This window comes from Macrobrachium nipponense, chromosome 20, assembly GCF_015104395.2.
Source record: "Macrobrachium nipponense isolate FS-2020 chromosome 20, ASM1510439v2, whole genome shotgun sequence".
Taxonomy (NCBI): Eukaryota; Metazoa; Arthropoda; class Malacostraca; order Decapoda; family Palaemonidae; genus Macrobrachium; species Macrobrachium nipponense.
Genome location: NC_061089.1, coordinates 21775589 through 21801015, shown reverse-complemented (window position 1 = coordinate 21801015; position 25427 = coordinate 21775589). Strand labels below are relative to the sequence as shown.

Below are 25427 nucleotides of genomic sequence, written 5' to 3'. Positions count from 1 at the left end.
TTTGTGGGTTGTTCAAATATCAGAGCTTGAGAGAACATTTTTTGGGTCTGGGCTTGTTACGTGATTCTTTTTTTTTCCTTGGGCTCATTATTTTCTTTTTTCTTTTTTTTACTTATGATAACATTCAAGTTTGAAATGTGAGTGCAGAAGTCCGTGGAGTTGCTGTGATTTTTGGGTTGTGTGTGTGCTGATGTGTGAGTTTGGAGAATTGAGTTGGAGAACTTGATGTTTTTTTTTTCTTTGAGAGTTATGATAATGACTTATGATTTAGCAGTCATATTAAAGGAGTTTTCTGACCTTTTGAGATCATTGTTTGATAGAAGTAGTATTTCTGGGTTAATTTTCTTAGGTTGACCAGTGACTTGACTGACATACTAACACACCAAAAAGTCATTTCCCAACACTAGCAAGACGTCCACCAGCCGTGCAGAGAGGTTGCTGTCGTTTTGTCCGTAGTGATTACAAGAGTTTCCACGATGGTGATCACGAGAGTCTACAGAATCCTACAGCGTGTCTTTTGGGGATCTGCAGAAGTCGTTAGAGGTCTTCTACAATGAGGGAGGCATTCCGTCTTCCTACAGCTGCTACAGCCTGCTACTGTCTGTTCAGCTAGTTGCTGACAAAGAGGGATATTCAAGAACCCGAAGAGAGAAAATTCTAGTGTTATTTGGAGATAAAAGCGTAACAGTCTTTATTTTATAATGCCAGAGACGTGCAGTTATTACTTATATTTTATTTATGCCGGCCAATGTGTTTTATATTATAGAAGCTATTTTATTTAACAATTTTGCTAGGCGGGGGCTAGCATTGGTTAGGTGGCCGAGCGGTGAAAGGCGTAGGGTTTTTGATTAATAATATATTGCCAATATGTTTTCGCTGTGACCTATGGAATGTGGAGAAGCAACGACCCGAGGAAAGCTGACGAATAGTTTCTGTGGGTGGCGTGAGATAAAACTTCATAGTTAGACAAGTCAATGTACTCAGCTCGTGAACTCTTCTCAAAGTGCCTTTGTGAAACCGGTTGCGGCCAGTAATTGTGAGGCGCTAACGAAGTGTGCGTTCGTATGTGCGTGTGCGCCTCTTCTATTGAAAATGTTGGATACCCAAGTCTATGGGGGATCTTGATAGAGGCGTCTTTGGAAGAAAGGCAAGATGCCGTGGTGCTCACCGGGAGTCTTTTTATAATATAGTGTTTTAAATAGTCCGGCTGCATGGGTGAGTTAAATTACTTTAGCCAAAGGGGTGGCTTGTTATCTGTTTGACATTTTTGTGAGGATATTCAATCTTTAATCTCTGATTGTTAAACTTGTGTGTGTACTTACGAGTGTGTTTCTCGTGTCTTTGAAACAGACGGTTCTGGCAAAGGGGGACCGAGAGTCTTAGGGGGACAGAGAGTCCCCGATGGATAATAGACATTTTGGTGTGACTATATTTACTGTTTAGACATTTTGATAGTGGGGTAACTTGAATTAAGTTAGTCTGTGAGACTTGATTTAGACTTGATTTACTATCTTTCCAATGTTAAATAAATGGTTATTTTTTATATAACTTGACTGTCATTTTGATTACCTGACAGAATGGAGAGAAAGAGATTGTCGAGAGAGAGAGAGAGGAGTTGCCGAGAGAGAGAGAGAGAGAGAGAGGGGGGGGGGGGGCTGTGTGTATTAGTTTGCCTTGACGCTCGAGTTACACGTTTACCAAATGAATAATGAGGAAATAACCTCATTACATATATATATATATATATATATATTATATATATATATATATATATATATATCCTACGTAAACATTTGCTTCATAAATTTTTTTATCATTTCCATCATAAGAACTGTTCTTGATTTATAAATCAACATGATTTGTGGACTGCAATAAACCCCGAATTGTTCTTCAAACAGTTTAAATCAATGCAGCTGTCGTATCGCTTCACCTCAATGCAATCAACATATGTCACAGCCTTACCATTCAGTAACTGGTTTAAAATCCATAAGGGTGATAAGGTACACAAGGCTACAAACTACAAGCACTCGAGCCATGGTATTTGAATTCTGAATTGCAGTAATTGCCGGTAGTTTTTGGTAAATCCCCTGGACACACCCCCGAAATGGCTGGGCAAAGATAAATCTGCTTGGCGGGCAATTAACCCAAAAAAGGACAAAAATCAACTGCCTTATATGGCGACGTCGAAGTACTGGGAATAAACGTACCCTCCTTTGGGGGCGGAGGATTTTTTTTTTTTCACTTTTTTCATTTGCGTTTATTTCATGACCAGTTTCTCAAGGTTAGACTAAGATACTTTGAGACTTCTTTCGCATAGAACTCGGCGTTGTTTCGGAAGTTATTAAAATGTATGTTATTTTCTGTTCTAATATCGATTAGTTATTTACTCACCATCAAACTTCACGTGAGCAAGAATTCTGTAGTATGGTTTTCTTAGGTCAAGTTGCATCTCTCTTGATTTCAGCCACGAGTTAATTACCTAGTAGTTGGTCGACTGTAGTGGATTATAATGATGACGGGTAAGAGCATGGGGCTTGCAACTCCATCCCAGAAAAGTTCTTAGAAACCATAAGTCAAAGGAAGGTACGAGAGTAGTGAAGAAACGTCTTTAATTTATTGTTAGTGTTTAAGTTAGGTCGAGAGAGGGGTAGATGACTGATTGCTCTTTAGAATTAATATAGGCTGGGTCGAAGAGCATACCAGCGAAAAACAAAACAGCATTCGTTAGGGTGATGGGTGATTTATTGAGTTTAGATCTTTTCTTTCACGCATCACCTTTGACACACACACACACGCACACACTTACACACACATATATATATATATATATATATATATATATATATATATATATATATATATATATATATATATTTATATACATGGTTACTTGCGACAAACGCACTACAAGGTTAACATGATAGAGGTGGGTTGATATCGACTCTAATTAGAAAACCTGAGTTCAGTTCGATATTGATTTACAGGTGGGACTCGATATCACCTTATACCTCCCTTCTTCTCCGAGTCGTTTAATTAAGGCGTCACTGCAGTCCTGAGTTCTTCTCTATGCATTAGTTCAATCCCACGAGACGATGAACTTATTATCAACCAAAAAAATTCCCCTTCGGTTAACAGATATGAAAATATATTATTTCCAAGGTAGAGCGAATTGGATATTATAGGACATTTGTAGCTTAATGGTTGTATATGAATCACGGTGATGTGATAAAATTCATATATATATATTATTATATATATGTCTATATATATATTATATTATATATATTATTATATATATTGTATAATATATATATATGTATATTATAATATATAGATATATATATATATATATATGTATATATATATAAAATATATATATATATATATATATATATATATATGTATATTATATTTATGTATATATATATAATATATACTATATATATATATATATACCACCCATATATATATATATATATATATATATATACATATATATATACACCATAATATTTATATATATATTTATATATATATATAATTAAATATATATATATATCATATATATATATATATATATATATATATATATATATTTATATTTATATCTATATATATATATATATATTTATATATATATTATATATATATGATAATTTAAGTCCTCATGGGCTCAGTGTTATCTACCTAAAGCCATCCATGGAGCAGTTCCTGATATTCCATTTATTACTAATAAACTGGGAAGTGCATTATTTACCTTATAGGTTAAGTCAACTGAATTGTGAGTAAGGTGAAGGTGGTAGGTATCTAGAGGATCTTATGGAACTAGCAACTTTACAACAATAAAGTTTTGATGAAATCGGAGGGTAAATGTCATCTAGAACCACCCGGTTTAACGGTAAAAATAGGTAATAGCAATCATATGTGTTATATATATATATATATATATATATATATATATATATATATATATATATATATATATATATATATATATATATATTGTTAAGATTTTCAATCGTCAAGATGACGTGATTCTCACACTCTTGGTCCTATTCGCCCTTGTATTTAATTTGTGGTAAACAATATTTTACATTTTAAGGTGAAGTTCCATAAATCTAAGGTAATGCGCGATTTTTAGTCGAAGTGTGTGTATGTGTGTGTGTGTGTGTGTGTAAATGTATTATTGATATTCCATAAGTTTTTCTAAGCACTTTGCAACAATCCCAGTAATTTCTCTCCATATTCGTAAGCTTGAATATTTAAAAAGGGTTTCATGAAACATAAAATTAAGAGAAGGAATTTCCTTTATTAATGTATGAAAAATATATTTTCCAGACTATGCTAAATGCATTTTTACAACATTTCTTTCAACAATCAACTCTAATGCATCAGTATGGTAGGATTATGTTCTGAAACATTATATTAGTTAGAAAAGATTACAGAAATGCTTTCGATGAATGCTCCTTGAATAAAATACCCAAGGCTTATTGTGCTATTGAAATTAGTTAGTCCTTTGAAGAATGAAGATTCTGTGCAAATTAACTGTTTTGGTCATAAAAGTTACACTCTTGGTACATTGAAGCTCCTTGAAGACTGACTTTTTGTGACCGAGTAATTATCCTTGTGCACCCTGTGCAGCTTGAGCATTTTGCTGAGCAGCAGCCCTCAGTTCTTGCTCAGTTGGGTACTGAAGGGTGGCACCTGGCTGGCATTGGTACGCGGGGCAGCAGGCTGGGTATGGCTTAGCTTGGTCGGCTTCGTTCACGACTCGGCAGCCAGGAGATGGCTTGGGCTCAAAGCCGCAGTCTTCCACCTTTTCGAACAGCTGGTTCCCTTGCTGGAGGCAAGTGGCTCTGCCACAGAAGGGAGTCAGTTGCCAAGACTGACCCACAGGGAAGGCCCTTCTGGCAGTGAATCCGTAGCATTGACCCGGAGCCTCTGTTCGACGAGATAATATTCATTAATGATTTAGATAAGCACATTCGTCCTGATAATACACGAAACTGTGCCATTATTTAGACAGTTCATGAAATATAGATATTCAATTACTTTACTTTACATATTTTGGAAACAACCCAAGAACAGAGGTTGTTTCATGGAGGAAGCTATGAAATGAACAGGGACGATTAATTCAAGGCTTATTGTAATGTATTTCTTGACAATTTATCAATTATAGAAACAATTATGAAAAATACTAACGTGGACGGACGTCTGCAGGCAGATTTCTAACATTTGGTTTTGACTGAATCACATTCTGGCCAAGAGCCACAGCAACGCAGAAGGAGGCTACAATTAGGAACTTCATCTTTGCTGTAATGGAAAAGATAGGAAATGTTTAGTTGGAAATGTTCTGTTTTCACTTGTCAAAGAACTTGGAGGAATATATCTGTTTTAGCGTCTAGTTGGAAATAGCGAAACTATTCTCGGGATAATATACCAAACCGTATATCCGAATATTTCTGTTATTTTTCCGAGAGTAAAATTATGAATTTTTAAAATTCTCAATAAATTCTCAATAAATTTTCTTCATTGATGCGCAAGAATTTACTATGAGATTCAGGGCCTCTGTAACACGGTTTTTTCGCAATAACTTTTTATCTATGCATTTCATAAATATAACTCTTATTCAGAATACATATTATACAACACATAAATTTTGAGTGTATTCTGCACTACGTAGGTTGAATAAATTTGGTACTTATAATGTAAAAGTGACCTTTTTTGAAAACGGGCCAACTTACTCAGAGAAAAGGTTTCGAACGCACTCGTTACGTAACTTATTACATCATTTCTTCCCTCTTTCTCGATGGATGATTGGCTATACGTAACGAAGGCTAAACCTCTGGCAACAATGACATACAAATTTAAATACAAGCAAAGCAGTACACCTTTATGAACTCTGGAACCTCTCCACTGATAATTGTCATAATGAACAAACCAACAAAATATGTTAATAAATACAAAAACACTTCGATTATTAGTCTAACTCCCAAAATAAGTTTCAAAAGAAATTACAGTCTACTTTATAGGTCACAATCAGATTGACAAGATGTAGGGAATAGTTGGTAATTACCAAAAATATAGTAGACAAGCTTGATTTGATAACTGCTATATCCAATGTCAAGCAATTTTTATTTATTGGCTATCTACCTATTTACTGAAGGAAAATAGCCGTTACCGTATATTGGCTTTAAACCTTCACCAATAATTATCGTCAGAATGATAACCATGAGGCTCCACCCACTTTCGCCTCGTTATAATTCAGGATAACACTGAAGGCTACCATGGGTATTGTTGGATTAGAAAATTTAACTTCTGGCTATAAAAACTAATTTTTCGAGTAGTTGTAAGAAGTGCTAAATGATCCTCAAGGATCCCAGCAGTTGGTCTAAACGTTTAATTCATATATATTACTGCTATACTGTTGCGGCACTACTGCTACAGTAGTATTACTATGCTAGCACTGATACCCCACCCACATCTATGTATCGTTCCGCCATTCATAAAGTCTTTGGGTTTCAGAGCCGATGGAATTTCTGTCTGGTGGATGGGCGGGGCAACATTTAGTCAAAAGGTGTTTGTTTACCTTGCTTACGTAATGAATGTTTTTCGACTCTTGGCTCGTAATCATTGGCCATGGCGTCGGCTGGATCATTTTTACTCTATAAAAATTAAAACTATCGGGTTTAGGTTATTGATAATGCTGACAAAATTTGTGTGTGGTTGTAAAATATACATATGTCAACTTTCAGCTACATCCGATGCTTTGACAAGTAGCAAAGTCCAAAAAACCGTGTTACAGAGACCCTGAATCTCATAGTAGGAGAAATTTTCTTAAAAAATGAAAAATCTCACTTAAAATCCATAAACAACACGGTAAGACGACATTTCACTCTCTTTAACATGATACGTTAAGAATAAAAGAAAATAAGAAGCATAGAAACAGGACTGAAACGGATGTAATATCTAATTTCAATCTTCTTCATTCACATTTTTAAGCAGTCAAAAGAATTTTTTAGAATCGATGGGGTTTAGTGTCAGCGGGTAATATAATAATCTCAGAAGTACTGAAATGGCTTTAAATGCCTTAAAGTATGTCAAATTATGTTCATTTTCAAGTGGAAAATATCACATTGTAAATACAAGTTTTATTGATCAACAATTTATATTAAATATGCGATGAACGTGTTTAATTAAATCTCGTCTAAGAAGCTCAGAAATACTGAACAGTAACCATGTGATTTTTTGTTGTCTCAATTCTTACCTCAAGTCGTCTTCACGTTGTTGCTGCTATTGAGAACAAGAAGGTCTTTGATACAGACAGACGATGTCGAGTTGTTTATATCCTGAGACGGAAACCAGACAGGGTGAGATGCCACTTACCCAATTGTTTATTCTTTTTCTTCTACGCAGGTCAAGAGAGCACATTCTATCGTATTGCATCGACTCTGTTCTAGAACTGGGAGCAATAATATGTGATGAAGAAATGCTGTAAATTATTACCATCGTGCAGTACATTTCGATACGAAATAGGAAAATATAATTTAGCACCTGCAAAACTGTAAATTCCCAGGAATCTTACGGTTGGAATTCCATAGATTGCGTAAGTGGGCCAGACTGCGAACGAGCAGCAGGTCCACTCATATGCCGGCAGTAACCAACCCCCTCCCCCCCACCACAACTCTCTTATCCCATCATCATGCCCCATTTGCTCATAGCAACTGGAGAAGAAGCGAACGTGAGATCTGCCACTTGGTTGTTGGAGAATCGTTTCTCCCTATCTTTTTTTTTTATGAATTATATGATATCACATATATATACTTATAAAAATAATATTTTATATAATATAATATATATATTATATTATAATGGTAATATATCTAATAATATATAACTATTATAAAAAAATATATATATCTATATAATATATATATATATATATATATATATATATATATCATATATATAATATATTATATATATATATATTATATTAATATTATATATATATATATAATATATATATATATATATATTAATTAGTATATATATATATATATATATATATTTCATTTCCACTCAAGAGTTTGATGAATAAACAACACAAAATCACTGCCGCATTCATAACTTAGCTATTGAATCATGCCTGAAGCCCATGGCCTTCCAATGATAATATATCGTATTTTATTCCTAGTTTTACTATCTACTTCATGATTAATGGTGAAGATAATAGCAACAAGTAGGTTTGAAATCTTCGAATGTTATCACGGTCAATCTAATAGGGTGATAGTTCTCTTTTAGAAAAGTAAAACTGAATATATTAAGTCTTTATTTGAAGTGAACTGCAATATTTTTATTTTTAGAGTACTTCGTTCACAGTTAAAAGAAAGTAAATGCACGCATGAGAATGTTATCCTTTTATTTTTCTTCACGATTTTTTATTAAAAATTACTTCATTCCCTAACACGCATGTACACATTTATATTTCATTCGTAACGTAGTTTTGAAAAAAAATTTTACAATCTTCGTCGTAGTTATTAATGTTCTAGATAAGATTATTTTTGCTATAGTGTGAATCTGTTCCGACCGCGGAATAGTTTTATATAATTCGTTAATTATTTTCATCATTCACAGCTCAAAATCGGAAAGGTAAGTACGAAATATTTTATATATTTTCATTTTCTTTTACATTTCAATTTAACACATTTATCACAATCGGGGACTTTATTACGCATAAATGTGTCTTTTAAACAATCAAAATTCTTGCTATCATGGTATTGCTTCACTTCAACGCAATCGAAATACCTCACGGCTTGACCATACAATATATGGTTTATAATCCAGAGGGCTGAAAGGATAAATGTTGCAAAAAGGTATCATTTACAGGTACTCGACCCGAAATATTTAGGCCATAATTACAGTCATAGATGGTAGTCCCTGGTAAATCCCCTGGACAGCCCCCTGAAATGGCCGGGCTAAGACTACCCTGCTTTGTGGGCAAAGGTCCTCAAGAGGGGAAAAAAAATCCTCTCACTCTTATACAACGACGTTGGGTCACTGAGGGCAAACGTTTATGTCGTCTTCCTCTGGGGCGGAGGAACCTTTTTTTATTTCTATTTTTTTATCTCCTTTTTTTATTACGACCAGTTTCGCAAGGCGTGACGGAGACTCGGAGGCTTCTGTTGCGTAGACTAGACCTGGTTCAAATCTTGTGGCGTCATATGTCATCAAAATATATTTCATTTTGCTTACTCGGAGAGTAAGCCTACAAATTACTTTGTTGTTGTTGTGGAGGTGGGGTGGGTGGCTGGTAGGAAAGTCTCAAAAAGGGTCTGAACAAAGTGTTTCACGTTGAGTTAAAGATACAGGAATTTCAGGATAGGATATTTATGATTTATTTATTAGAATGAAAATGTAAAAAATTAATAATGCGCATATTAAACAGTAAAAACAAATTATAATAAAATATATCGTATTTTTTTATTTTCGTTCGTGAAACAACGGCCTATCCGTCAGCAGATTTTAGCGTGTTTTAATTTATTTGATTTACTGAATTTAGAGGCTATATATCCGTTCAATTAATTTCGTGTTTCCACTCATAACTGAGAATATATGAACTTGTTTAATTTGTGTCCTTTTTATTTGATCCTTATTGCTAGTATGAGTAGGACAAAAATTTATCACTGGTAGTTAATCGACTATGATGTGTCATAACTAAGACGGAGAGGGGCATGGGGCTCACATACCCATCCTATAAGATTTCCTGAGAAGCGGAAGGAATTGTCTCTTGTTGAATTCCGGAAGCATCTAGAATAAAGTGAGTACATTTTTTTTCAGTTTTCAGTAAGGGAAACTATTGAGAGGGCTTTGTCTGTCAGTCCACACTTTTCTGTCCCTATTTTTCCGTCTGCCCTTAGGTCTTCAAAACTACTGAGACTAAAGGGCTGCAAATTGGTATGTTGATCATCCACCCTCCAATCATCAAGCATACCAAATTGCAGCCCTCTAGCCTCCGTAGTTTTTATTTCATTTAAGGTTAAAATTAGCCATGGCTGAAAGTTTCATTAACCGTAGTTCTTACAGCATTATACGCTATACAGAAAACACGGTTGTGTCGAAGAAGCTTTGGCCCGTTTTTTACTTGTCGTTCTGTTGTTGACACTTAAGTTTTTGTTCGGGCTGCAGGAGACTTTGTGGGGGTGGGTTGGGGGGGGGGGGGGGGGGGGGTGGAGCGGGGAGTGGGGGGGTGGGGGGAGGTTGGGGTGTGGGATGAGAGGGGGTGGGGGGGTAGGGGGGGTGTGAGAGGTGAGGGGTGGGGTTGGGGAGTGGGGGGGTGTGAGGGGAGGTGGGTGGTGGTAGTGTGGATGGATGGGTGGTGGGGAGGTGAGGAGTGGGGGGGGGGGGGAGTGGGGTTACATAATATCTTAAGATACGTTGTCTCTCTGCTCTTGCATTTTTACCAATTGAAGATGTGTCTACAGGTTTTGAGGAACTTTCGGAGGATGAGGATATCCCTTCAGAATTTCTCTCGTATTTTGAGGTAAATTACATCGGAGTCATCAGAGGAAGAGGTGGAAATCGCAGAAAAGCTAGTCCATTATTTCCAATTTCCCACTGGAATATGAACCTAAAAACTCAACGGTCTATTCCCAGGCGGACAATTTCCATACGGACAACTTCCATGCGGACAACTGCCAGTATGGACGGTTGCCAGGCTGACATTTGCCATCCGGACAATTGCCATTGGTTCGAAAATATATTGGTTAAAATGAAGACAAAAGTTATTGATTTTCTGGCCATTTCTTTTAGGATTTTCTCGCCGTTTCTTTCAGAATAAGTTAATTTTTTTCTTTGGCTATTTTTTTTTTTTTTTCAGAATAACAGCTTAATTGTTGTTTGGGTGGTTCTTTCACGATTACTTTTCATTTACTAAATCACTTATAGTTTATAAAAGGAAAATAACAAAGGTAAAGCAGTATCAAAATAAATGTTCCAAAAAACTTTTATTTATAAACATCACATTTAGTTTTAAAAAATGAATGCTAATAACAGATGAAAAAAAAAATTATCTAAAAAATCGCATTCAATTAGTAAAAATTTATGTAAAGAGTTTTATTTAAAACATCACATTCAATTAGAAAAAATAAACGGGGATAAAATGTGGTTAATCAGATTATAAAACTTCAGAATATATGTAAGTTATAGGCAATGAAACGTAGAAAAATAATTTTATCGTTAGGATTATAGCGCGTGACTACCTGCTGTAAGCGTTTGTTTATGTTCTTATACTTAGTGGTGGTAGATCTCTCATCTCCTCTTTCCATGTGAAGCACTTTTGTTTGGGACAAAACTTCCTCCTTCATGAGACGATCTATGAGTTTCCATAGGTTAGGGTGAGGTTGTTGAGCATTATTTGAGAGCACTATGAAATCCTTCGAGACTGTGGTTTGTTCGAGGCATAGACCGTTAAGTTCTTAGGTTCATATTCCAGTGGGAAATTGGAAATAATGGACTAGCTTTTCTGCGATTTCCACCTCTTCCTCTGATGACTCCGATGTAATTTACCTCAAAATAAGAGAGAAATTCTGAAGGGATATCCTCATCCTCCGAAAGTTCCTCAAAACCTGTAGACACATCTTCAATTGGTAAAAATGCAAGAGCAGAGAGACAACGTATCTTAAGACAAAATTCGGCATCATTGTGGTATCAAACTTTATACCCCAAATCAACAATTTTCCTGTAATATGCTTGGCAGAAGTGGAAGAAACATCCACTCACATCAGTGTCAGGAAAAGTACATTTAATTGCGTTAAATGATCCGTTTTCAAAGTCACTCATTATAGTTAATGGATTTTGTTGAAGCAATTCTTGAATTTTTTTGTAAAGCATTTTATAAGTTTCCTCTGTTTTGTTTGGAAGAAGGGCATAAATACCAGGAAAACTAAACTTCTCTACTTGGACATGGATGGTAAAAAGTTTATAGAAAATTGCTGGTGACAACTTAAAGGTGCAATCAACAGCCCAGTTTCTGTACCTCCTTAAATGTTCAAACCCTACATCAGTAGCAAATATCAGAATGCGATTATGGTCATCGGCTCTTGAATCATACTGTATAAACTTTTCCCCTGATGAAAGATGTTGAAATTCTGTTGGAATGCAAAACTCTGACCTTTCCATAGGGATTGCAGGAGCACAGAAGTTCTGCTGCCTCCATCGACGAGGTACTTCAGCTCGTGTGCAAACATCCAACGGCGACAAGCAGCTTGAAACTAACGATCTTGTAGATAAATTTTTCGAGGAGACATCTTCCTTTAGCTTTGCAACAGCACTTTTTGCTTCAACTGTACTTTTAGAGGCTGCATGATTATGTTCGCTGTAGGTCTTTATCAACTCGCAGTTTTCTTCTTTTGATTTTGTCTAAACTCTAGCTTTACACGATTTCTGTTTCCTCTGGGTACACTCCCAGTAAATTACGGATTTGTCACTATTGTATCCATTTCGATGATACATGTACTGAAGATCATCCACTAAAATATCGTTGCCACGTTCACTCTTAATAGTTGAAGCCATTTCTGAGGGGTGTAGAAAATGAAAGAAATGTTCGCTATCCAAGTCTCTTGAAGTTAGTACAACAACAGAGGGAACCCCTAAAGTAATAAAGTATTGGCTATGAACTTTCCTTCAATTCACCTAGCTGAATATCATCTAAACGAGTAATTTTCCAAAACAACTAATTTCTAATACTTTCCCAAAACAACTAATTTTGGATATTTTCGAAAACAAGTAATTTCGGGTAGTTTCCAAAGCAACTAATTTAGAAAGGAACAAATTTTTCGAAACAATGGCAATCGTCCGAATGGCAATTGTCAGCCTGGGAATTGTCCATACTAGCAATTGTCCGCATGGAAGTTGTCCGCCTGGGGATTGTCCGCACACGGTGGTGGAAGAACTGAGCAGTCAACAAGACAGTTAATTTCTGCGTGTGACTTAATGTTTAGGAATCTTAGCTCTGACGTTTCTCGTTTGATATAGTTCACACATTATTTGATTTATTTGACTTCATATTTCTTTATCCCGGTTGCAAATTCCTGAGATGTATACTGGTATTGTACCATATATACCCCTATATATATATATATATATATATATATATATATATATATGTGTGTGTGTGTGTGTGTGTGTGTGTGTGTGTGTGTGTGTGTGTGTGTGTGTGTGTGTTTATATACTTCACACCAGCATGTTTATGTATGTTAACATAAGAAGTTGGTCCCCAAATTTCCTATAGCTTTGTGCAAATATGTGTGCAACCCTAAGGGGTGCCTAAAATTTCTTCGGCAGTTGTATCAGTGTTTAAATTCAATTGATCATTTGGTAAATCAAATTCGTTTCTATTAATTTTATAAGTATGTTGATGATATTCCAATAGAGTTCCTGTTGAAGATTTAATTATTCAAAAAGGACCAAAGAAAGCTGTAAGAATAAGATAAATAATTTTATTTATTTGTATATGAAAAAATATATATTTTTTAACAATCCAAACAAAGACCTTTCTGCAACATTTCTTTAGAAATATGGCAGTAACATTCTCCAGAACAATGAATAAGTTAAAGAATCGTAAGGGAATGCTTCAGATGAATATTTCTTGACTACTGATTGAGTAATTATCCCTGTGCACCTTGTGCAGCCTGAGCATTCTGCTGTGCAGCAGCCCTCAGCTCTTGCTCAGTTGGATACTGGAGTGTGGCACCTGGCTGGCATGCATACACGGGGCAGCAGGCTGGGTATGGCTTAGCTTGGTCGGCTTCGTTCACGACTCGACAGCCGGGAGATGGCTTGGGCTCAAAGCCACAGTCTTCCACCTTTTCGAGCAGCTGGTTCCCTTGCTGGAGGCAGGTGGCTCTGCCACAGAAGGGAGTCAGTTGCCAAGACTGACCCACAGGGAAGGCCCTTCTGGCAGTGAATCCGTAGCATTGACCCGGAGCCTCTGTTTGAAGGGAAAATATTCATTAATGATGTTAGAAATCAAATTTGGCTTGTAAATGCAGCAAAATTCCCGGTAATTTATAACTTTAAAGTTATTTATATAATATTACTAAGCTAATAACAGAATCTTTACTTATATTTGAAACAGTCCTCCTAAAAAATATATTTGACAGTCATTGAATGAATATTTACTGAAGAATCTTTAAATAAATTAGCATAATAAAAAATACTAACCTTTGCGGGCTTCAGCAGGTAAAGTTCGGACGTTTGGTCTTGGCTGAATCACATTTTGACCAAGAGCCATTGCCACGCAGAATGAAGCTACAATCAGGAATTTCATCTTGGCTGAAATGAAAAAGGAATAAATATATTTCAATGGAAATGTTATATGTTGTCTTTATGTGGAATTTCATCATAATGAACAATTATATTTGAAAATGCATAATTTTCAATAGCTTTTTTTATATTTGTGCAAAAACTTCTTTAGGAAATTTTCTACGTCAAATGTTTCTTCTCTCCGGATTAAGTCAGAAATTGCCAAAAAAATCTAGTAATGACTCAGTATAGAAGGCTTAAGACATGTGTAGGATCTATAAACTTAGAGACTGCAAATAGTATGAAATTTAACACATTAAAGGAATCAATCAAATTTATACTGTGAGACAGTTCTTCAAATTCTAATTTATGATGAAAAAACCATGACTCTTGTTATAAAAAACATTCACATCTTTGTATTTTCTGCTTAATATATCAAAATTTTGTTGTAGAGGCTACTAATAAATAACATTAAGACATACTGAGTACTAAACATATGATATTTTGCTATGCAAACCCATACCTAAGTTAGCTTTAGCGTCGTTGTTACTCTTGAAGATAACTTGGAGTGTTTGATACCCACCGACCGTGGAGTAGTGTTTATATGATATGAAGATAGGGTCTTTGAGGTGCCAAATACTCCATTTTGAACTATTTCTCTTACCTCGCTTGAGTGAACACAACTAACATTATGTACGTCTTGCTTACCCACTCACCATACCTCTCCATTGTCTTGTTACTGAAAACAGTAATTCATAGATAAATAAGTTGTGATATTGTTACGTAAGTTTCAATAAGGAATAGGAATGCAATTTGGCACCAGCAAAAATCGGTAAATTCCCAGGAATCTTATTGCTCGAATTCCAGGAGCAAGAGCAGGTAGATTGCCCAAGAGGGACTGGTTGCGAAAAAGCGTCAGGTCCACTCATCCCCCAACAGAACACCCAACGACCCCACCCCTGTACCCGCGGCCCATGCTTTCATAGAAGATGGGAAGACCAAGAAGCGTACGAGAACTGTAAACGTTTTAACGAGGACGTTTTCTTTTCATAGGGAGGTTTCACGAAGCTATTTATCCCACGATCACTCGATTAATTTACGAGTTTTTACATGTACTTGAAATGACTTCAGTTTATTGCGTGTTCCAGATTATGGATAATTATAATACCTTGAGTTTACCAAATGTTGAAGAGTATAGATAATTATATGGCTTATATCTATCAGAGAAACTTTAAACTGAATATTTTTTTTTAATACGGAACGAAAGAGGAAAGCTGGAGACTACGCAATAATAAAAATAGAAATTGCTTATGCTAGCAGTTATTTACGCGTGTTTATGTACAAAAGCCTTCTCCTAGTGCACATTCAAAGAGGCAGTTAAGTTTATTTTCCTTTTAGAATTGCTAGGAAGCATGGTTATATATCATAGGTATAAATGTCGTTTAAAATTACATATATCTTAGGATTTCAACATTTGGCATTTTCTATGGTAAAACTTTATGAACAATAAAAAAAATCCTGATTTAAAAATTATATATATATATATATATATATATATATATATATGTGTGTGTGTGTGTGAGTATGTATATATATATATATATGATATATATATTATATCATATATATATATATAAAATCCTCACTACTGGGAAGCATAGTTGGGTGTCAGGTGTAAGCCACCAGGTTTTGGATGTCTTCATGCTTATGAAGTGAAAGAACAGCTATAAAAAATATCTAGAAAGCAAAATGTGTGAGTGATGATCCGGCAAAGGTCCTTTCCAGCAGAATGAAAACGTAATTAAAGGTCCCTTTTCGTGGCACTGACCTAACAAGCGTTGAGAAGTTTATAAAGAGTTTAATTTAGGCTACAATGGAAATGCAGTTTCGAAATCTTCTAATCTCCCAGTGCTTAGCGAGTACATTTTTTTCTGTTTTCTGACGTCTGTGAATTCAGGTGTATAGGATTTATTCTCTGTTCCTTCTTATCTATTGCTCTATCACCTTTTCCGATATCTTATCTCTCTCTGCAGCTGATTCCCCTCTGGAACCCTTTAGGGTTTATAGGCTTTTGACTGTCAATAGGAATTTTCAGCTGAAGATTTACAGAAAGAAAGAAAGTCCTTAAGGAATTCATGAAGAAATTGAAAGGAGAAACAGTACGGAAATCTACCGAATAACCTGTCTCTGAAATTTCCTGGTGCAATGGAAGGTCATTACAAAGAGTTCACAATTCTCAATATGGGATTTCAGTTGGTGGGCAACACGCTTGTCCTTTCTTAGCAACAGCTGAAGAAAATAAAACAAACCACAAAGAAATTTCTTGCATCAAGTACATATACATACATACATATATATATACATATATATATATATATATATATATATATATATATATATATATGTGTGTGTGTGTGTGTGTGTGTGTGTGTGTGTGTGTGCGTGTGTGTTCATATATATGTACAATACACATGTATACGAAGATCAGCTGCCCTCTCACCAACTGAGTGCATAGATTTTTTTAATGGTACATTCTTAGCTTCTTCCTTTGTCTTTTGTTAATGGAACCTATCAATTTGGAACTCATTTTGAAAGCGAAATCGCACAATAATTTTTAATTCTGGTTTCTTTTAATGAATCGAAGTTAATCTAATCCATCAGAAAATCAATCCATCGAACCACCCAAAGAAAATGTTGAAATAAAAGCTTCCATAGAAAGCTTTTCACAATGTTCCTCAGCCCATCTGTTGCCGGAGGACGGAGCGAGAGGACTGGATACGGAGGGTGGCGTTAGCGGGAGGAGCGACCCTAGCGCTATTTAGCAACCAGGCTCTGATGCGTCATCGACCCGTTCTCAATCATGGAATTCCGTAGGTGAGATTCACGGGGGGTTTTCCCGAACCTTGCAATAGCCAAAGTTTTCTTCCTGTTGTGTTGTAAAATATACATGGCAACAATGATGTATCGCATTTCATCACCGGCTGTTATGTCCAGTTATAGAATAAATAAATTTGCCTTTGTGGGGTCGAATCCTGTCATGGGGGGAAGGGCTTCCACATCCATTCCCTAATTCGGATTGAGCAAGTACATATGAGCTAATAGAAAATAGTATAGACACAACTGAATTCAGAAGATGTCGAATTTAAATATTGAGAGATCAGAAGATTCCACTATTGCCCCAGTCAGACAATTCCACTATTCAGTCGTAGCCAAAATAAAACTCTTATCAAACTCTCAACGCCTGTTAGGTTATTGCAACGTAAAGAAACCTTTCATTACTTTTCGATTTACTGGAATGACTATTTTGCTTGGAGATATTTTCCCTATCGATATTTTAGTACTGAGGCATGAGGAAACTTAAAACATGTTGACTAACGTACAAATGATACCTAAATATGCTTCCCATAAATTCTGAAAGGAAATATAAACCTGACTGTCTCCTTGCTTGAGCATGGGGATATTTATAAATTCAATGTCTATGACAGATTTTCTATAGAAAATGCTAGATACTGAAGTTATGAAATATAATAGGAGATCTTAATTAATCAACTTGATGCTTAGAGTCTGTCAAAATCCTGTAATCAAGCAATACCTTAGTCATATTCACTGAATAAATACGAGAAACTTCCTTGCATAATGTAGCAAGGCTAAGGCTTTTTGCTTCCAGTTATATGTATATATATACGTATATATATATATATATATATATATATATATATACATATATATATATAATTATCTAAATTATATATATATAATATATATATATATATATATGTATTATATATATATATATATATATATACAATTAGTAAATAACAAAATAACACATATACGAGTATGCACAACTACCTGCTTACACGGACAACTTCTATTTTTTTACTATGTAATTTCCAATGTTCTTCTTTTATTTCTTTCATTTTATAAAATATGGCCAATCTTAAGTTTCTCTTTTAGAATTCAGTTGAATAATCATCTGTACTCTTGAAGATGCAATAATCTCAAGTTATTGTAAAGTCAGATGATCTCGGAATAAATATGAAAAGAAATCGTCCCAATAAAAACGTTTGATACATTTCATGTACGCTCCTTGGTGTTCCCCATCTGCAAGGTCTGGCTAAATTGAGGGTAAGAAGTTCGGGGGTCGGGGGTTGGGTGGGGGGATGAGTGGACCTGGCGCTTTTTCGCAACCAGTCCCTCTTGGGCAAATGCCGGTTATCGCTCTCGGAATTCGAGCGCTAAAATTCCTGGGAATTTACCGATTTTTGCAGGTGCCAAATTGCATTCCTAATCCTATTGAAATACACATAGCAACGATAAAGCTACTCATTTGTTTATTAAATATTGTTTCCAGTAAATAAGCAATGGAGAGTAGTACAGATGGGTAGGTAAGAGATTCATTTGGTAAGCCAAGGTCACTCAGGGCGAATAAGAGAAAAAGCGTTCAAAATGGAGTATTTGGCATCTCACCGGCTCGATTTTCAAACAATATAAACATCACGGTACTTTCATTGGGCATCAAACACTCCTGGTTGTCTTCGAGATTAGCAGCAACGCTAAAGAAAACTTAGGTAAGAGTTTAGACATAAACAATTTTTTGCTTTGTTAAATATTCTTCTGAATGCTGTTTATTATTAGCTTCTACAACGAAATTTTCATATGTTATATTGGAATGACTAAGAAATGAAGGTTTTTCCAACCACTTAAGAATTTGCAGCAATTGTCATGATTTTTTTTTTAGTCATAAATAAGAATTTGAGTTGTTTCACAGTAAGAAATTCTTTTTTTTTCTTGTGTGTGTGAGCATCATCATAGTATTTTCGATATCTAAGTTTATGTATACTAAGATTATTAAAAGCATTTAAGCAACTTAAGGAGAGAGGATTGAGATTGAGGGTATTTTTATGAGATTTTTAACTAATTCCTGACAGGATTCGATTAAAAGAAATCACTTGATTTAGAAAATGTTCAAAATAAGTTTTTGATAATGATGCATTTCCAAATGCAATTTTTCCTTATCATAAAGAAATCCAACAAAAAGACAGTATATAACATTTCCATTTAAATATATTCATTCCTTTTTCATTTCAGCCAAGATGAAATTCCTGATTGTGGCCTCATTCTGCGTGGCTGTGGCTCTTGGTCAAAATGTGGTTCAGCCAAGACCAAACGTCCGAACTTTGCCTGCTGAAGTCCGCAAAGGTTAGTAATTTTTATCATTTATTTCACAGAATTTATAGTAAATACTTCGTAACTTTTCTTAACTCCAAAACTTCATTCAATTAATGTCAAATATGTTTTTTTTTCTTTTGGTAAGACAGTTTCAAATATAAGTAAAGATTCTGTTTCAGCTTAGTAATATTAAATAAATGAATATACTTTAAGGTTATAAATTACCGAGAATTTTGATGCATTTGCAAGTCGAAGTTGATTAACATCATTAATGAATATTTTCCCTTCAAACAGAGGCTCCGGGTCAATGCTACGGATTCACTGCCAGAAGGGCCTTCCCTGTGGGCCAGTCTTGGCAACTGACTCCCTTCTGTGGTAGAGCCACCTGCCTCCAGCAAGGGAACCAGCTGCTCGAAAAGGTGGAAGACTGTGGCTTTGAGCCCAAGCCATCTCCCGGCTGTCGAGTCGTGAACGAAGCCGACCAAGCTAAGTCATACCCAGCCTGCTGCCCCGTCTATGCATGCCAGCCAGGTGCCACACTCCAGTACCCAACTGAGCAAGAACTGAGGGCTGCTGCTCAGCAGAATGCTCAGGCTGCACAAGGTGCACAGGGATAATTTCTCAGTCAAAAAAAATAAAGTCTACGTTGAATAACAAAAAAACCATGAACGCAAAACATACCAAATATTTTAGATTTACACTTCAGAAGTATGAATAGTCTCTCAAAGTGCGATGACTTTTGGGTACTTTTAACTAAAATCATCCATCGAAAGCACTCATATGACTGTCTTTTAACTTATTTAATGTCCATGAACATGTTACTACCATTCTGAAGATTTTGATATCATTATTGAAGAAATGTTTCAAAACGTTCTCAGCTAGATCGTTAAAAAAAGGGATTTATTTTTTCATGTGTAAATAAATAAAGATATTTTTCTTCATTACTTTGTTTCATGCAACCTGTATATATATATATATATATATATATATATATATATATATATATATATATATATATATATAATATATATATATATATATATATATACGTATTTGCTGCCTTATGTATCCCGGACGTAAACCCACAAATCACAAAAATTAGATTATATATTGCTGCTCGCCAACAGCATCTGTATTCTATAAGAAAAACAAAGATGTTTGTCCGTGAGTCCATGGGATGATGTATGATGTAGTTGACAGAAACGTCATTGAATTTTCCCTTCATCAAGGTGATCTTGATACTTTGGCATTTAAAAGGTTACTGGTAAATAAAAACACGTAACTTAGGATTGAGATTGATATAAGTTACATCCTTATATCTGTTATAACCTGGTTTTCTTCTTTCGCATTTCTTAAGTACCTTCGACAATTGATTAAGATATGCGATAGTGTTTATATTTTATGTTTTTCCGATAAATAATTTTTGAGACATTTTTTTTTTCTTATCCCTTTTACGTGACGACAAACAAATGCGCTTGATGCTGAATGTCTGGGTGTTTTTTTTATTTCTTAGTGCGTGTCCTTCGCCTTTACTGGGACGCATTTACCTCCCAGATCTTTCTTAGTGCGCACGCACTCACGTGCACACACACACACACACACACACACACACTCACGGAGTCATGTCTGCCCCTCTACTCTTTGTAGTCAGAACACGAGAGTGTTACCCTCCAACATATCTTTTTTTTATTGATTTTTTTTTTACTTCCATCAGACCAGGTTGTGGTCATACCTTAGGTAGACTAATTACTATATTCACAAAAACATCTATTTAATCACTTTTTAAAGACTTATCATCCTTCTCATTCTGTCTTACCTTGCAGTGAGAACTTGAATAGCAATTCTGAAGGGATGAGGCAAAATCAAGTACTCGTATTGACAAAGAAATTTCCCTTAATTTTGTGCCAGTTCCCTGTAATTTTCAAGAATATAAGAGTGTGTCCCTTTCGTTGTTAGAAATCTCCAAGCAAAAACGAGATTTTTCTAGATATTTCAATTCTTAAAGCGGTAAATAGAATCGAGCTAAACTGAATTAGGCGGAACATTTAGGTGTCTATTATCTAGAGTATTTACGCGTAGATATTCATTAGCACTTAATGCCGCAAAAACGCATAATTAAGCAAATCATAACATGCCTAGCGTCATCCAAGCAGAGAATTGTTTATATATTATATATATATATATTTATATTATATATATTTATATATATATATATATATATATATTGTGTGTGTGTGTGTGTGTGTGTGTGTGTGTGTGTGTGCTGTGTGTGTATATATACATATTATATATATATATATATATATATATATATATATATATATTATATATATATATATATATATATTTATATATATATATATATATATAGTATATATATATATATATATATATATATATATATATATATATATACCTACTGCATCCAGGAGAAATAGATATTCAAGTCGCTTTACGTACAATGACTTTCATTACATCACTTAAAGATGGCAGAAGTTGTCTTTTCAGTTATTATATTGAAAAGCATTGGGATGATAAAAAGAGCTTTTTTCATGTCCGTTTTCATTTTTACCAATTAGTCATATCCAGTTCCCTAACGAAATATATTTCGTATGGTAGTGACGTAGTAATGCTTCGGTCATATCCTGATTAATTACCATTTTGGTTGAGGGGATTAAAAAATTGCAAATTCGTACATAATTCTTTTTCGCTTTCAGTGTAAATATTCATAGAATTATTTTTTGCATTAAAAAGTTCTTCCTAATCTTTCCCTTTTTGTATTATTACTGTCATTGGACATAAATGTAAAAGAAATATTCCCAAGACTTTATTCCAACTTCTATGAAAATCCTCTTTGAGTCTTCGACTACAAGCATCCTGAGTGATCGGTGATTATCCTTGGGCACCTTGTGCTGCCTGAGCGTTCCTCTGCGCAGCAACCCTCAGTTCTTCTGGAGTTGGGTACAGAAGGGTAGCACCTGGCTGGCACTCGTACACCGGGCAGCAAGCTGGGTATGGCTTAGCTTGGTCGGCTTCGTTCTTGACTCTGCAGCCGGGAGATGGCTTGGGCTCAAAGCCACAGTCTTCCACCTTTTCGAAGAGTTTGCCTTCATGTTGAATGCAGGTGGCTCTTCCACAGAAGGGAGCCAGTGACCAAGACTTTCCTACGGCCTGGGGTTGTTTCAGAGTGAATGCAATGCACTGGCCTGGAGCGTCTGTTAAAAACATTATTATGAAATATATTGCTTACAGTTAAGCTTTAATTATTCTACTTCAAAAAACAAATAATCTCTCCTTCTTTTGAAAAGCTACGTAAAATTCTTTGATGAAGAGGGAGATCATTCACTTTAGACCAAGGCTCTTTAAATTTTACGAAATATACCAATGGGACAAGTACTAACCTTTGTGGATTTCAGCAGGTAAATTGCGAACGTTTGGTTTTGGCTGAATCACCGTCTGACTGAGAGCCACGGCCACGCAGAATGAGGCGACGATGACGAATTTCATTTTGGCTGTAATGGGAAAGAAGGAAAAATCTTAAATTGGACGTTTTGACTTTGATGCCGACATGATTGGTGAATCTTATGAAATTTAGACTGTCAAGACAACCACTGGGGGCACTTTTGGCCACTTGGTGCTAAATACAGTGTAAAGAGAGAGCTGCAGTGGCTGGAAGTGACAAGGAGATCCAGAAAATTAAAGGGATACCGTACAAGGATCTAAAGGTGGAACACGGAGAAAACTCCACAGACACTAAGACGTAATAATTATTAGAGAGACTACACAGCACGATCGAAGAAAGTATGTTTGATAGCAGTGTTTGTGCCATAATAAAAAGGCAATGATTAGGGCCATTCATCAATGTATATGCTATTCATTACTTGGGGCCAGGTGTTGTTATCTTGTTTTCTAAAGCCATGTTAAATTCAGGTACTAAAAACAATTCTTGTATATTAGTCTCAAGGTCTAAAGACCTTGATTAGTCTAGTGCCGATCCAAAAACCTGAATTTACTTAGTAAAAAAATTATTTTTGCTGTAGTAAGTTAAACGTATCTACTGTTTTACATTTTTCTAAACGTCAATCATTAAAGGTTTTTAAAACGAAGAAAATATCTAAATATAATTTTTATTTTATTCAGAAAGAAATATAGTCGATTAGACTTATAATGAAATATGGACAAAATACGAATGTAATACGAAAACGGACTTCAACAAAGTTATAGCAATTTTGTCGCAGATGGTGACATAATATGATATAATTAATAAAATCGTAGGATTAAAAGAATCGGAGCTTCTTTTCATGACTCCATATAATTTGGTAAGAGTAACTGTCACATCTTCTCAATTACGTGAAACACCTAAAACTTGAATGAAAAACCTTGTTAAGGAACAGCAGTGAATTTTCATTAACACTGAACAATAAACATACGTTTGTGTTGTCATCTTAATCCTTACCTTAGGTCACTTTGTGCTGATGCTTTCAGAAGGACTGCTCGTCTTCAATGGTATGGCTGGCAATCCTGGGACGGTTTATATCCTGCGAAAGGGGTTGAAAATGGCGAGTTGCAAGGCCGTGCTTTATTTACCCTTTTTCTTTTGCAAATAAACAACCTCAACCTTGAGTAATGGTTTGGTTAAAATCATTGCAGCCGCACCACTTTTTTTCGACTCAGTAGTCATAGAAAATGAAACGCATATATGTTAAATTACTGCTATTGGCATTCCCTTTTAGAAAAGGGGTATATGTTAATTTTGGGCAGTGGAAATTGTAGCAAAAGTCCCAGGGCATGACTGCGACGAAACGCCACGACTAACGGCGAAAATTGGGTTCGAAGCCCTGGCAAAAACAGGTTTATTCTTCTTACCTTCCTCGTCGTACCCTCCGGAACCTATCATTGAATCCCCTTACCCCAAAAAGAAGAAGAATCAGATGAAAAAAGATGAACATTTTACGACAAGGCTTTTTTTTTTTTTTTTGTAGATATTTTTTATGTTCCCTAATTGATATTACTGCCGTTCACATCTTTTAAATAGTCATCCTTAATTACAAACATCTCGTTCATCATGACATTAAAAATTACAGAGGGAAACTAAAACTTTTCTGACTTTGGTGCAGTAGATCAGATACTATGAAATCAGCTCTCTCTGTTCCCCTGTATGATGGTAGTGTCGTCAGTGCACTTGTGGCGCACTGTAGGCATTACTCAAGGCTGTTTTCAGCGTCCCTTCGTCCCATCGCTGAGCCCGCTTTTTAACCTTTTACTTTACCTCTGCTCCCACTTCCTTTGTCCTTCTTCTTTCCACCTATAGTCAGAAGGCCAAGCGCTGGGACATGTTTGGTCATCCAGCGCTAAAAGGAAAACTAAAAGGTTACAAAGGTGTAACAGGAGGCAAACCTCTCAGTTCCACCTTGAAACAGTTGTTAGAAAAGAGTGAAAAGTAAGATGGAAGAGAAAATATGAACGGAGATACAATAAAAGGAATGAAAGTGGTTGCAACTATGGGCCCAAGAGACTTTTGAAGAACCTTAAGTAATGCCTACAGTGCACCGTGCGTGAGGTGCAATGACGGTACTATCCCCTTACGATATCCAGTGCCAGGACTTACAGGCAAATCGGCTCTATATTCTCATTCTTGGCTTTTAATTAGAAAACAATCGTCGTTGCTGCTTAGGAGCTAAATAATTCGAAATCTTCAAACGTAATCCAACAATTCGTAATTAATTAATAGGACAAATTTCACGGATTAGATTTTTGGAAGCATTAAAAAACACTTAATATTCCCTATTTTAACACGCACACACACATTCGCAAACACACGCACGCATGTATCCAAGAAGTGTGGAATAACTGAAAAGTTAAGAGGGCATTGGCTTATGGTTATTACTATATATATATATATATATATATATATATATATATATATATATAATTATATATGTGTGTGTGTG

General features: G+C 35.4%; 4 protein-coding genes across 4 annotated transcripts; 1 reads left to right on the top strand and 3 right to left on the bottom strand.

The window, feature by feature from the left end:
* Positions 1 to 4304: 4304 nt before the first annotated feature.
* Positions 4305 to 7323, bottom strand: LOC135220789 (uncharacterized). Its single transcript, XM_064258279.1, has 3 exons — positions 7268 to 7323; positions 5203 to 5313; positions 4305 to 4941 (listed from the first exon to the last, which is right to left on the bottom strand). Exons 2-3 carry the CDS (start codon positions 5306 to 5308, stop codon positions 4619 to 4621), a joined length of 429 nt encoding a protein of 142 aa, XP_064114349.1. The 5' UTR covers positions 5309 to 5313; positions 7268 to 7323; the 3' UTR covers positions 4305 to 4618.
* A 6161-nt stretch (positions 7324 to 13484) lies between these two features.
* LOC135219834 (uncharacterized) lies at positions 13485 to 15033 on the bottom strand. The gene is made up of 4 exons (XM_064256946.1): positions 15021 to 15033; positions 14828 to 14926; positions 14224 to 14334; positions 13485 to 13990 (listed from the first exon to the last, which is right to left on the bottom strand). The coding sequence occupies exons 1-4, from the start codon at positions 15031 to 15033 to the stop codon at positions 13668 to 13670; spliced, it is 546 nt and encodes a 181-aa protein (XP_064113016.1). The 3' UTR covers positions 13485 to 13667.
* A 3782-nt stretch (positions 15034 to 18815) lies between these two features.
* On the top strand, positions 18816 to 20417 carry LOC135220783 (uncharacterized). The gene is made up of 3 exons (XM_064258264.1): positions 18816 to 18875; positions 19396 to 19506; positions 19771 to 20417. Exons 2-3 carry the CDS (start codon positions 19401 to 19403, stop codon positions 20091 to 20093), a joined length of 429 nt encoding a protein of 142 aa, XP_064114334.1. The 5' UTR covers positions 18816 to 18875; positions 19396 to 19400; the 3' UTR covers positions 20094 to 20417.
* Positions 20418 to 22165: 1748 nt separating this feature from the next.
* Positions 22166 to 24054, bottom strand: LOC135223112 (uncharacterized). Its single transcript, XM_064261620.1, has 3 exons — positions 23933 to 24054; positions 22878 to 22988; positions 22166 to 22691 (listed from the first exon to the last, which is right to left on the bottom strand). The coding sequence occupies exons 2-3, from the start codon at positions 22981 to 22983 to the stop codon at positions 22369 to 22371; spliced, it is 429 nt and encodes a 142-aa protein (XP_064117690.1). The 5' UTR covers positions 22984 to 22988; positions 23933 to 24054; the 3' UTR covers positions 22166 to 22368.
* Between the last annotated feature and the right edge of the window lie 1373 nt (positions 24055 to 25427).

Bases quoted from the DNA above. Each gene is read 5' to 3' on its own strand.
- LOC135219834 (XM_064256946.1), bottom strand. The intron at 14,335-14,827 runs GTATGGGTTTGC...TTTTCATTTCAG, and splicing joins CGACGCTAAAGCTAACTTAG to CCAAGATGAAATTCCTGATT. The intron at 13,991-14,223 runs GTTAGTATTTTT...CCCTTCAAACAG, and splicing joins ACCTGCTGAAGCCCGCAAAG to AGGCTCCGGGTCAATGCTAC.
- LOC135223112 (XM_064261620.1), bottom strand. From the start codon at position 22,983: ATGAAATTCGTCATCGTCGCCTCATTCTGCGTGGCCGTGGCTCTCAGT. The intron at 22,692-22,877 runs GTTAGTACTTGT...TGTTTTTAACAG, and splicing joins ACCTGCTGAAATCCACAAAG to ACGCTCCAGGCCAGTGCATT.
- LOC135220789 (XM_064258279.1), bottom strand. From the start codon at position 5,308: ATGAAGTTCCTAATTGTAGCCTCCTTCTGCGTTGCTGTGGCTCTTGGC. The intron at 4,942-5,202 runs GTTAGTATTTTT...CTCGTCGAACAG, and splicing joins GCCTGCAGACGTCCGTCCAC to AGGCTCCGGGTCAATGCTAC.
- LOC135220783 (XM_064258264.1), top strand. From the start codon at position 19,401: ATGAAATTCCTGATTGTGGCCTCATTCTGCGTGGCTGTGGCTCTTGGT. The intron at 19,507-19,770 runs GTTAGTAATTTT...CCCTTCAAACAG, and splicing joins GCCTGCTGAAGTCCGCAAAG to AGGCTCCGGGTCAATGCTAC.